Genomic DNA, 11,803 nt, shown 5'->3' on the forward strand with positions numbered 1-11,803 from the left:
ATTGTTGGTTTTATCCACAGTCTGTAAGAAACACTCCCGTTTTCACCCTGAATGCTTTACAACCCTAAAAGAATACAGAATCCTAAAACTGCATTTTGTATTCACGGGCAGAGTCAGCAGTACATCATCTGTGTGACCAGGACAACTAATGAAGCTCTGCCAGCATGAGCTCAAGCCTACACCACCAATAAATATGAATAAACAAAGGGGCCATAATTCAAGTTATGGATAGAGATGATGTTACTGTGCAAGGACATGAGTCACCTCACCTTGGAATACATTAAATCTTTTCTGTGACTAACTCAGCTCTGGGAGTATTTCAGTCATGATCAGAAATTCTAAGTATTTTACATGATGTTTTGCTCTGCCACATCAGTTTTAATAGAGAAGTATTGTCTGCTGTTCATGGGAGATAATGCATTAAATATCAGCTAATGCTGCCAGCAGAATTTTGCTCAGGACGTAACTGCAAATGGACAAGACTATGAACTTGTGAAAGTCCAGGGACACCTTCCTCTTTAATAATGTTTTCCAGCAACAGCCTGATTATAATTCACCTCAGCTGAGAACATGAGGGATTATTAGACCACCTTCAACAGCAATAACAAGACATATTTACAAGTTTGTCTGGAGTGAGCTCTATCTAAAGGTTACAGCATTGACACACCCACTTGAGTCATGGTGCATGGGTAGAATGTTATATTTAAATTTCTCCACAGCTCCCCATTACACGTGTCTGCAAATGAATGAGGTTCAGAATGCTGACCAGGGTTGTTATGGTCCTTAAATGGACATATCAAACAGCTGCAATGTATCTGCCACATTTTTCATCTAAAAAAATCTAGAAACTCTAATCTCTCCTGGGCCTTGCACGTGGAAGTATTTAAGTTTTTTTTTTTAAGCCTTTGAATTTGAATGAGATCAGATAGAGACAAGATATTTAGTAACTGCAACATATTTTATCAATAGTAAATGAATCTAACAATGAATTTGTCTTGTTGCTTTGACCGACTGAATCTTGTCATTTAGAGAAAAAAGTAAGGTGGTACATGCATTTGTGCAGGTGATGCTCAAGCCCTTTAAAACAGTCAGGGTCAATGTAGATTTACATAAATTAAATGCTGCACAATTTGTGTTTAAATTAATTCCTGTTTATTTCTTTACCCCATCAATGTGCTTATTGCATCATTGGAAACATCTGACGGCTTTAATTAGTTTGTAGATTAATATTCTATAAAAGAATGAACCATTTTTGTAAATTGAACTGCTCATTAGTTAAGAATATAAATTAGCTTCATTTTGATGATCTGCATAAACACATAACAACATAATTATCTGCAGCACTGTTGAAAAGGCCATTCTAAATAACGAGAAGCCGTCTCTCATTTTTTGAGACTCAAGTAAATTTTATTAAATGGTATTTTTTTTACTTAATGTCCACTTAAAATGGCGGCTCTGAATTGGTTAGGCCCGTTTCCAGGTTTCAGTGCTGCTCAGGTTCAAGTGCACCTAGAAGAGGACAGACACTTGGGAACATTACTACACCCATTTAAAGAGCACAGAAAAACCTGAAAAAGAGAGGAGGAGAGGGAAAAAAGAGATCTGTAAAACGTTTTTTTTTGTTTTTTAAACCAAAACCTTTAATCACAGTATAAACAAAAAAACAAATGACAAAAGTTGAGGAATTAAGATCAAAGAGTTCAGAATGTCCCAGAGGAAGAGCCTGAACTCCAGCAGGTGTTGAATCTCCTTGGTCCGCTGTCTCTGGTTGACATGGACAACGCTGGGAGGGTCCTGGGTCTCCAGCTACGATCACGGGTAACGTGGTGTCACAGCCATGGCGGAGAACAGTTTACTTGGACCTCTGCCTCATCTTTCTCCTTTTGCGCTTCAGCCTGTACAGTGATAATTATATATATTAAAAAAAAAAAGGTCAGTTAGATGAAAAGTATAACTAAAACAGTGAGAGCGGCCTAAAACCAGGATCGTAGAGTCTTACCTGCGCATGCGCTTCTTTCTCCACTACAAAAGAAAAACACCGTTAAGTTCATTTTACGATTGAATGAAACATTTAGAGAAATAAACTCTAAAGTACACAAACAAACTGAAGTCGACTCCGTCTGATAAAGCACGAGTTTTTGTTTTTTTTAAAAGCTGACTGCTGACTGTTTGTCAGTCAAATTGGCCAGGCTTGCTGGCTAGCTAGCAAATGTTAGCACCGCTATAAACTCTATTTATCGGGTCATAAAGAAATAAAACACAAACCTTGGCTCTCATGTCGAAGAGGGGAGGCTGAAAGCAGAAAGATTACAGTTATGAATCGCTTCGATTGACTCAAAAACACGGAGATTAACTTGGATTCAGAAGCCGACCGACTCCACTTACCGAACGCTAAGGAACCGTCTCCACGAAGGACGTCATATCTGTGGGACGTCAAATTTATATACCGTTTGACACGTCACTATAAGTGGACCGCAGTGTAAACAGGAAATTGAGGGTTGTAGAAAGGCAACGCGGTTGAGGAAATGTCAGTGCCATTAGGTCTCGTTTAAGGTTGGGTGTGAATTTGATGCGTCTTGGTTTGGAGTTTCTGAGGGAAACTTAAAAAAAAAAACATTAACACGAAATTATTATTGTACTCGACAAGCCCATTATTTGTGTGTGCATAACTTTGGTACCTTTGAAGAACAGGACATTCATATATACACTGCTCAAAAAAATAAATAAAAGGGAACACTTAAACAACACATCTCAGATCTCAATGAATTAAAATCTTTATTCATTACAGAGTGGAATGTGTTGAAAACAAAATAACATAAGAATGATCAATGGAAATCAAAATCATTATCCCATGGAGGTCTGGATTCAGAATCATACTCAAAATAAAAGTGGAAAAATCAGATCACAGGCTGATCCAACTTCTGTGGCAATTCCTCAAGACAAGTCCAAATGAGGCTCAGTAGTGTGTGTGGCCTCCACGTGCCTGTATGCGCTCCCTACAACGCCTGGGTATGATCCTGATGAGACCACGGATGTTCTCCTGAGGGATCTCCTCCCAGACCTGGATCAAAGCATCAGTCAACTCCTGGACAGTCTGTGGTGCGACGTGGCGTCGGTGGATGGAACAAGATACGATGTCCCAGATGTGCTGGATTAGATTCAGGTCTGGGGAACGGGCAGGCCGGTCCGTAGCATCGATGCCTTCATCGTGCAGGAACTGCTGACACATTCCAGCCACATGAGGCCTAGCATTGTCATGCATCAGAAGGAACCCAGGGCCCACTGCACCAGCATATGGTCTTACAATGGGTCTGAGGATCTCATCCCAGTACCTAAAGGCAGTCAGGGTACCTCTGGCTAGCACATGGAGGGCTGTGTGGCCCTCCAAAGAAATGCCTCCCCAGACCGTCGCTGACCCACCGCCAAACCGGTCACGCTGGAGGATGTTGCAGGCAGCAGAACGTTCTCCACGGCATCTCTGGGCTCTGTCACGTCTGTCACATGTGCTCAGTGTGAACCTGTTCTCATCTGTGAAGAGCACAGGGCGCCGATGGCGAAGCTGCCAATCTTGGTGTTCGCTGGCAAATGCCAATCGCCCTGCACGGTGTTGGGCTGTAAGCACAGGCCCCACTTGTGGACGTCAGGCCCTCATACCACCCTCATGGAGTCAGTTTCTGACAGTTTGAGCAGAAACATGCACATTAGTGGCCTGCTGGAGGTCATTTTGTAGGGCTCTGGCAGTGCTCCTCCTGTTCCTCCTTGCACAAAGGAGCAGATAGCGGTCCTGCTGCTGGGTTGTTGTCCTCCTACGGCCCCCCCCACGTCTCCTGGTGGACCGGCCTGTCTCCTGGTATCTCCTCCGTGCTCTTGACACTGTGCTGACAGACACAGCAAACCTTCTTGCCACAGCGTGCATTGATGTGCCATCCTGGATGAGCTGCACTACCTGAGCAACTTCTGTGGGTTGTAGACACCGCCTCATGCTACCTCTAGTGGTGAGGGCACGGGCAAGATGCAAAAGTGACCAAAAATCAGCCAGAAAGGACGAGGACAAAGAAATGGTTCGTGGTCACCACCTGCAGAACCGTTCCTTTATAGGGGTTGTCTTGATAATTGCCTCATTTCCCCCTGTTGTCTGTTCCATTTGCACAACAGCAGGTGAAATTGATTCACAATCAGTGTTGCTTCCTCACTGGACAGGTTGATTTCCCAGAAGTGTGATTGACTTGGGAGTTACATTGTGTTGTTTAAGTGTTCCCTTTATTTTTTTGGAGCAGTGTAGATGTCTAAACGTTTATCCTCTAACATTACATTCTTGGCAATATTATGAATCATTTAAAAATGAATTTAGACACCAGTCTATGATATACGAATACATTTGAAAAAAATAACATTTCCGGAAAGTAAATGAAGAGTTATTTCAATAAGTATCTAAAACATGAAACATCCTCTTTTTGGCATCTTGGGGTGATAGGTGTGCATTTGTTAGATATGAGACCACTGTATTTCTAATATCCATGCTACAAAAACTTACTACGTCAAATATGGTGCTACAAAGATATGTATGTTGAACTAGTTAGCACCACTTAAAGCTGGTCTTTCCACTTGGTTAGTGGCTGGTATTGTCATTGATTTATTGGTGGAAGAAGTATTCATATGCTTTACTGAAGTAAAAGTACCAATACAACAATGTAAAAATACTCCATTACAAGTAAAAGTTCTGCATGAAAATTCCTACCCAAAGGTACATAAGCAGTAAAAGTACTGGTTTGTTCCCTCTGAATGTTTTTATTATGACATCATTAGATTAGCAGCACGTTACTGTTGTTGCTGGTTGAACGTTGAAAAGATGTCTTTTTTCATCATTCAACTTTGACAACCAAGGGATTTTGGTAATCAAAGGTCGTAGGTCAAGATCAATACGACCTAATGTCCATCCTCATCTGCCCACTGCATTCTCATGTACACAATATCACAGGAAAGCCTTGAAAGAATTTTCACCAAATTTGGCACGTTCACTTTGACTCCAGGATGAACTTGTAATATTTTATTGGTCAAAGGTGGTCCAAGTGACCTTGACCCAAGCACAGGTACCTCAAAAGTATACTTAAGTACAATAATTGCACCTACTTTCCACCACTGACTTGGAATTTTGATAGCTGAGCTGCAACGAGTAAAATCACTCAGAATTCTGATTCATTGATCATTCAAAAATAATGAAAAACACTTTCACTCACGACAACCTGGTGAAAATTACAAAAATAAAAATTAAAGCACACAAATGATGTCAGGTGGTTTTTTAATGTTTTCAAAAATAGTCTCTGAAACTGGGATTTGTTTTACAAAAGCATCCATTTAACAGGTATGGAATTCTTATGTAAACACAGACTGTCAGACTCAGTGGTGGCACCACAGACTGAATTGCTGAACCCTTGGCAGAAGTTAAGACCATCCACAACTGGGAAAAAGAAACTCATCTTCCTAGTTAAATTACTCAAGCGGTAGGTCTTAGAATGTCTGTTTTAGAAATTGTTAGCAGAGTAACCTACAGTAGATTCCTAGAAGCGTACACAGTGAACGAGTGCACAGACCTAAGCAAGAGCAGTAGAAATGCGGTAATTAAGCTCAATTAAACAGTCATAATTAATGATGTCATGCCTATAAACTGTGTGAGAATGTCGTATGACATCAGAGTTAGAGATAGGTGTTCCACGTTTATGCCCACGACAAGTTAACACTCATTTCATAAAGGCAGGGCTTCAGTTGTATGACCTCCAGGAAGTTATCTAAATGCCACACAATTACACTGACGCAGTATTATGCATTCATCATCCTCGGGCCGCTCTGTCAAACTCATTTTATTTTCCACATCTTTCACTACAGTTATTCTGAAGAATGAATGGAAGGCTCAAGGTCAGCCGAATGGTGAAATATTCCAGTGAGAATCTGTCCTTGTACAAAATACCCTCTCCTGTAGTAGAATTGTGTCCACTGTTAGGAGAAAAAGGCTGCCTCAAGGACAAGAAAATTTACTAGGGGTGTACGTTTGTGTGCGTTTCAGGTGGAGTGACAGAATTTAAGAGCAGCATCATCCCAGACTGACATCAGTTAGATTCAGAGGTGTTCACAGAGGCTACTAGTGCCCACTAGTGCCTCAGACAGCTGGGACAGAAGGATTCGTGACGTCTGGTCTTTGGGTCATCGGATGTCTGTCACAATTTATTGGAGAGAGAATCTATTCTGCAGCTTCAGTCTCCATCGCCTGTCCTGTTGCGTTCTCAACAGTCTTTGAAGCCTTTAAAAGAAAAGAAATGATTGAAGTTAGATCAAACACTGAGAAACAAAACAAATCATGTTCATCTATTAAACAATATCACTCTGTGCTAGAACTCACCTTCTTTTTCTTCTTCTTCTGGGTCTTACGGCTGGCTGAGCTTTGAAGCAAAGCCTTTATAGAGGGGGAAAAAAAAAGAAAAGACAATGACTTTCATCACCTCATGAGGTTCAGCAAGCAATACATCAACACAATCACTTTGAAAATGCTAAGTCAGCTAACAGCATGCTATAGCGGTCCCATTAGTCTATCCTTTCTTCTCGGGGGGATGCAATATCCCATCCATCAAACACATTTTACCTTCAGCTCGGGGTCCTCCACCTCGTGCTCAGACTTGTACAGCTCAGGCTCGAAGAGGCTGTTCGTGATTCGCAGAGGTCCGTTGGCCATGAGGAGCACGGTGAACTTGAACTGGGCAACAAACTCACCTGAACACAGAGAGAGTAGAAAGTTACATTGAAAACAAATAAAGTCCAACAGGGTGTAAAATGTGGACATTAAGTTTTGTGGTTAACAGGTGTTGGAACTGAATAGTAAACTAGGCATAGGTTGATTCTTATTAACATCATTAATCTGTTCGAAGACTTGGACCTCTTCTAATTCAAAAGATGCATCATTAAGTTATTAACACTGCCCTTTTTCTAATATCACAACAGCGCTGCTCATGAAACTTTCAAGATTTTCACCCGGAATTAACTTCGTTGAAGAAATTTGGCAATATTATGAAAATATAAGACAACAAATTAAGTGTGCTTTGTTGTGTTGCTACAGATATAGCTGAGAAAATGAAAGTCTATCTGGAGCAAGACAGACATGACTTGAAATACTGAATATTTAGGAAAGAGCTGCGCTTGGATGGAAATGGTGACACAAATGTGCCATGGGAACTTCAAAATAAAGGCACGATTATGTGGCTCATTCTTTCTTTGGAGACCTTGATGGATAACAAATGATAAGCCTCTTCAAACAGTATTTGGTTTAGCTTCTGTCTGCATGTGTCCGTTGATCTAAATTTACTGAAACAAACCATGCCCAGTGTACAGTTGACCGGAGCACCATGCAGCGCTGGTCTGACTGTTAGTCGAGCCCACAGGTGTTCACCAAGACCTGCAGCCTTTTACTTATTGAGTGACAGCAAAGACATTTTACCTGTTTGACCTGCACTGTGACATTTTTTTTTTCTTCAGATTCAAGTACATTTAAAAGTCTTCCTATAACTCTAAGAACATTTTGGCCACTATTTACACCATCTTTCAAGAACCTTTTTTGGTCACTAAAGCCCATAATTGCATCCGTTATTGTTCCCTCACCCTCTTTCTCATGCAGCACACTGAATGGCTGCAGCAGCTCGTGTTTGGCACACTCCACCACCCCCAACCTGGCCTTGGCTTCGTCCTCAAACGCTCTGAAGACACAAAGACAGAAATATTTAAGTGGCTGCAACTTTGAGAGATGATATTATTGATTTACTGAAGATAAAATAAAAATGAAATATAAGTAAATAAAAGACGCTACCTCAGAGTGAAAGGCATTGTATCGAAGCGTCTCTCCATCTCACTGAAGAACGTCCGAGACGTCTTCATCTTCAAGCCGTACACCTTGTTGGGGTCTCGTTTGTAAACGGTTGTCCTCAGACCTCCATCCTTTGCCTGAATCACAACACGCATACAACCCTTAATTTGGGCAATTTTCCAAATGAAGCAGAAAAATCAAATCTGGGTCAAATTTCTTCTCACTTTCCCCTCTCCGGTGCTGATGAGCACATCCACTGCATACACCTCATGCACCTCAAACTCAGCCTTCTCATGGTCCTTTCTATAAATACAAAGTGATGAGGTCATGCACTGGTTAAAGAGAGAACACGTCAGTGACAACAGGCAGTTGCTGAGTGAACTCACTTCTGCTGATCCGTTGGGTTTTGGATGATCGTTTTCTCCCCATCAATCACATGTTGTTTGAGCTGATGGGACAGCATGCCTGCGCACATTGAAGGAATAAAATGAGTCAAGCGTGTCGAAAATTACAGTAAGCAAATGTGCCGTACATCGCTAGGATCACAGAAGCTGCTGGTGCAAAATGTTCGTGAACACCCACCCTCGATAGGGGAGCACTTGAATGACTTGGCGATCTTGTTCCAGGCGTCTGTAACCTGCGTGTTCTGATGGAGGAGACACGCCGACGATTATTAGACAAAGTGTAAACAGTGACGCTTTCTGTCAAATCCACGAGAGAGCTTTACCTGGTTCCCTGGCTTGACAAGGCGGAGAGCAGCTTCAGCGCAGAGGTGAGCTGCTTTGATGACATCAGCCTTCCGTCCTGTAAGTGGGTTGTCCTGAGGTACACACAGGAGGCAAGTTACACACTAACAAAGTACTACTGGCTGTTAGTAGTGCGATTACCAGCGGTAATCAAGTGGTGGCTCCTGCAGAGAGCTACAGTACGGCGTAATGAGACGTACCTTCGTCACTCCGACAATGAAGCTGTGAGCCACGTTCGCGATGAAGCCATCGACATGCACACCCAGGTCACTGCACAAAGAAGAGGAACACACGAGGTAAGGGAAGCGTGCATTGGAAAAACAATCTGTACATTTATTTTGCACAACATGGACAGCTTACATTTTGACGATGTCCCCATCCTTCAGTATGACATCAGGGTCACTCCTCAGAGGGGAGTGATGGCATACACAGTTGTTAACTGACAAACAAGTAGGAAAAGCGATACCTGCGAAAGAAAGAGAGTGAATGAGCTTGTGCAGAGCCACGCTGACATTCGCAGTGACTCATGAAAAACAACAACAGACTTACCTTTCTTCATGTCTTTTTCCTTCTTGAAGATTTTCCCAGTTTCTGCTGCGATGAAGGCATCTCCCTTTATACAGAGGCTGAGCACGGAGACTCCAGCTGCAGCTGCCCCGACTACCGACTTCAGAGCCTCTGCAGGACAAGAGAAACAGTGATGTGGTCAAAAGCAATGTACAGCAATTATTTCCAGACTCAGTCAATCTGTTTTTTAGTCAATAAATTGTCAGGAAATAGTGGAAAAAAATAGTGTTTTGTTTTTGGTCAAACAAACACTACAAACCCATCTAATAATTTTCTTTTATCTGATTGATCAGCTAATTATCTGATCATTTCAGGGCCAGTATAGTTGTTAATTTTTCTGATTAAATTACCATGTGCCAGGCTGCCACCACTGTGAATAGACAGGATGGATAGCTGTCAACATTAACATCCACAAAGATTCTTGTTCAAGGCTCAATCAGTTATTTATGGGTTCTGACACCAGCTCATTTGATTTTTTTTTTATTAAACTGATGTTACTTTTGCGAAGAGGTTAGCATTTGACAGATTGTCTGACAGCTGCATAACAGCACAAGGCAGATGGTGAATTGTGTTCAAGTCGCTTAAAAAAATCGTAACAAGGACACACTGATGAAGAGCTCCAGTATGCCATGAAAAAACTGAGCATGTGGTCATTTCTAGGGCTGCAAATAACACCATTTTTGGTGATTCGCACGTGCTGTATTTTAACGGACTCCTACAGATTTTGACGGACCGACCTGAACACCTGGGAGATGAAAAGTTTTCAATACAATTTGTTTTCGTCGAACGGTGTGCCCGTGGCGTGGCGGCCATTTTGAGCGTCTCGCCATGAAACTACAAGTTGCTGTAAGTTTGAGATACGTTGTCCAATCTTCCTCGAACTTTGCATGTTTGATAAAAGTCCCGCCCTGAAGACATCGGCATGGTCATATTCAGTCATAGTCATAGCGCCACCTACTGACAACAGGAAATGACATAAATCGGGTCAGAATAGCTTTAAGACAATGATTACGATATATTAAGAAGCTTTTGTGTTTTTGTCAAAAGGGGTCACTCCGGCGATGCGGCTAAGTTGGATGTTTCCCCATGACACAGGAAGTTGACGTTTAAGGTCAAGGGATGCTCCAAACCTCACGAAACTATGCACATGCATCAGGCGTGGTAAACTCCACAACCACATCCACCCCCCCACCCGCGTCGTGGCAGACAGTTATAATTTATCTTCAGGTTCAGCCATCTGACTCTTCCACCAGAACATAAACTGAGGCAGGAAGCCGTGTAAGGGCGCACCGCCAAGAATTATTCTATAACTGTGTCCTAAAGTAGATTTTAAAGAAACTGCAAAGGAATCACCTTGCTTACAGTATTGTAATTTAATGACACCCGTCTCATGGTACGTATCGTATCACCAGATTTCTGCCAATGCAGAAATGGATCAGATACTTGAAGTACATCTATAAACAAACTTTTCATACTTTAGGTTTGTTAGATTGAAATAGAAGACATATATATATATATATATTAAACCAGCTCTGAACTACTGAAACACAATAACGAAGTTGGGTGCATACATACACTACCTTGCTTAATATATAGTTTACGTTTCATGATATAAGTGTATACAGTACCACCTTTGCGTTTCATTCTACAAAGGACGATACATTATCTATATTTGACATAATTTAATACACCAGAAACGTGGACGAGTTAACTGGCTCCAATTATAATCCATTATTTACACTATTTGTGGCAAACAAAATCTTCAGTAAAGTTCCAAGAGAATATTGATTGTGTGCATTTGAATTAGCTGCAGGTACACATTTAAACGTCGGCCCCACGCTGTGTGTAACAACCCCCCCGTTGTCATTCAGTTTTCACTTGTCATTGTTATCTGTTACGATAGCAATTCGCGGCTAGCTAACGCCTGCTTAGCCACGTTAGCTCAGCCACATAGCCACCGAGCTTTATCGGGCTGGTGTGACAGCTACAAGGCGTCCAAGCGCACACGGGGCTAACTTGTAAAGAAAACCTCCGCCTAAATGTTTCCCCGGGGATCGCGTTTTATTTGTCAGAAACAAACGGCCTCTTTCCGATCAGATCTACCGCTGCTGCTGCTGCTCCTGCGGCGGCACATGGCACAGCTGCTGCCCCGAGCAGGGACTTAGCCGACACTGCTAGCTGCAACATCAGACGGGGGGAGCTCGTTACGGGTTTGATCCGAAGCGGCTCGTGAACGTCGTCTTCTACTTACGATTCGCGATCTCGGCGCCCATCTTATACTTGGTAACCACCAAGTCATCGGCGATGGTCTGCTCCTGCGTCTCGTCATCTCCAGACATGTTGGCAGTGTGTCCGCGAAGTCAAAGTAACTTTTTTTTTTTTTTTTTTTTTTTTTTTCCTCCCTTCTTCCCTCCCCCCGGTGAGTGTCAGTCAGTCTCAGGCCGGACCACGCTGCTCTCTGCGCCGGCCCACCCGACTTCACCCGACAACCCACGACGGGGAGATCCCGCCTCCCGCCAAAGACACGCTGCGGTCAAGATAGTTCACGGCCTCTTTCGGAGTTGACTGTTTGACGGTCTAAAAGAGTTCGGTTAGGTTAGTTAGTTACTTTATTTTATTATTTTATTATTGTTATTTTATTATT

At 42.3% G+C, this 11,803-nt stretch overlaps 1 protein-coding gene and 1 long non-coding RNA gene across 2 annotated transcripts; both read right to left on the reverse strand.

Annotated features, from left to right (window-relative positions):
- Positions 1 to 1,612: 1,612 nt before the first annotated feature.
- LOC138615473 (uncharacterized) lies at positions 1,613 to 2,443 on the reverse strand. The gene is made up of 4 exons (XR_011310535.1): positions 2,386 to 2,443; positions 2,266 to 2,292; positions 2,000 to 2,022; positions 1,613 to 1,895 (listed from the first exon to the last, which is right to left on the reverse strand). It is a non-coding gene; the product is annotated as an uncharacterized lncRNA (long non-coding RNA).
- A 2,839-nt stretch (positions 2,444 to 5,282) lies between these two features.
- LOC138614736 (proliferation-associated protein 2G4-like) lies at positions 5,283 to 11,592 on the reverse strand. The gene is made up of 13 exons (XM_069688303.1): positions 11,411 to 11,592; positions 9,142 to 9,270; positions 8,953 to 9,058; positions 8,793 to 8,862; positions 8,574 to 8,666; positions 8,429 to 8,492; positions 8,233 to 8,311; positions 8,071 to 8,149; positions 7,850 to 7,983; positions 7,645 to 7,739; positions 6,635 to 6,762; positions 6,395 to 6,448; positions 5,283 to 6,295 (listed from the first exon to the last, which is right to left on the reverse strand). The coding sequence occupies exons 1-13, from the start codon at positions 11,496 to 11,498 to the stop codon at positions 6,236 to 6,238; spliced, it is 1,179 nt and encodes a 392-aa protein (XP_069544404.1). The 5' UTR covers positions 11,499 to 11,592; the 3' UTR covers positions 5,283 to 6,235.
- Positions 11,593 to 11,803: the final 211 nt, after the last annotated feature.

This window comes from Brachyistius frenatus, unplaced genomic scaffold, assembly GCF_029030835.1.
Source record: "Brachyistius frenatus isolate BFR_SWC_R1_liver_20210118 unplaced genomic scaffold, ASM2903083v1 Contig_6, whole genome shotgun sequence".
NCBI lineage: Eukaryota > Metazoa > Chordata > Actinopteri > Embiotocidae > Brachyistius > Brachyistius frenatus.

What these genes read in the sequence shown, in the direction of transcription:
- LOC138614736 (XM_069688303.1), bottom strand. Translation starts at nt 11,498, where the DNA reads ATGTCTGGAGATGACGAGACGCAGGAGCAGACCATCGCCGATGACTTG. An exon ending in GGGCGCCGAGATCGCGAATC is followed by an intron (nt 9,271 to 11,410) that starts GTAAGTAGAAGA and finishes CTTGTCCTGCAG; the next exon opens with AGGCTCTGAAGTCGGTAGTC. An exon ending in TGGAGGACCCCGAGCTGAAG is followed by an intron (nt 6,449 to 6,634) that starts GTAAAATGTGTT and finishes CCCTCTATAAAG; the next exon opens with GCTTTGCTTCAAAGCTCAGC.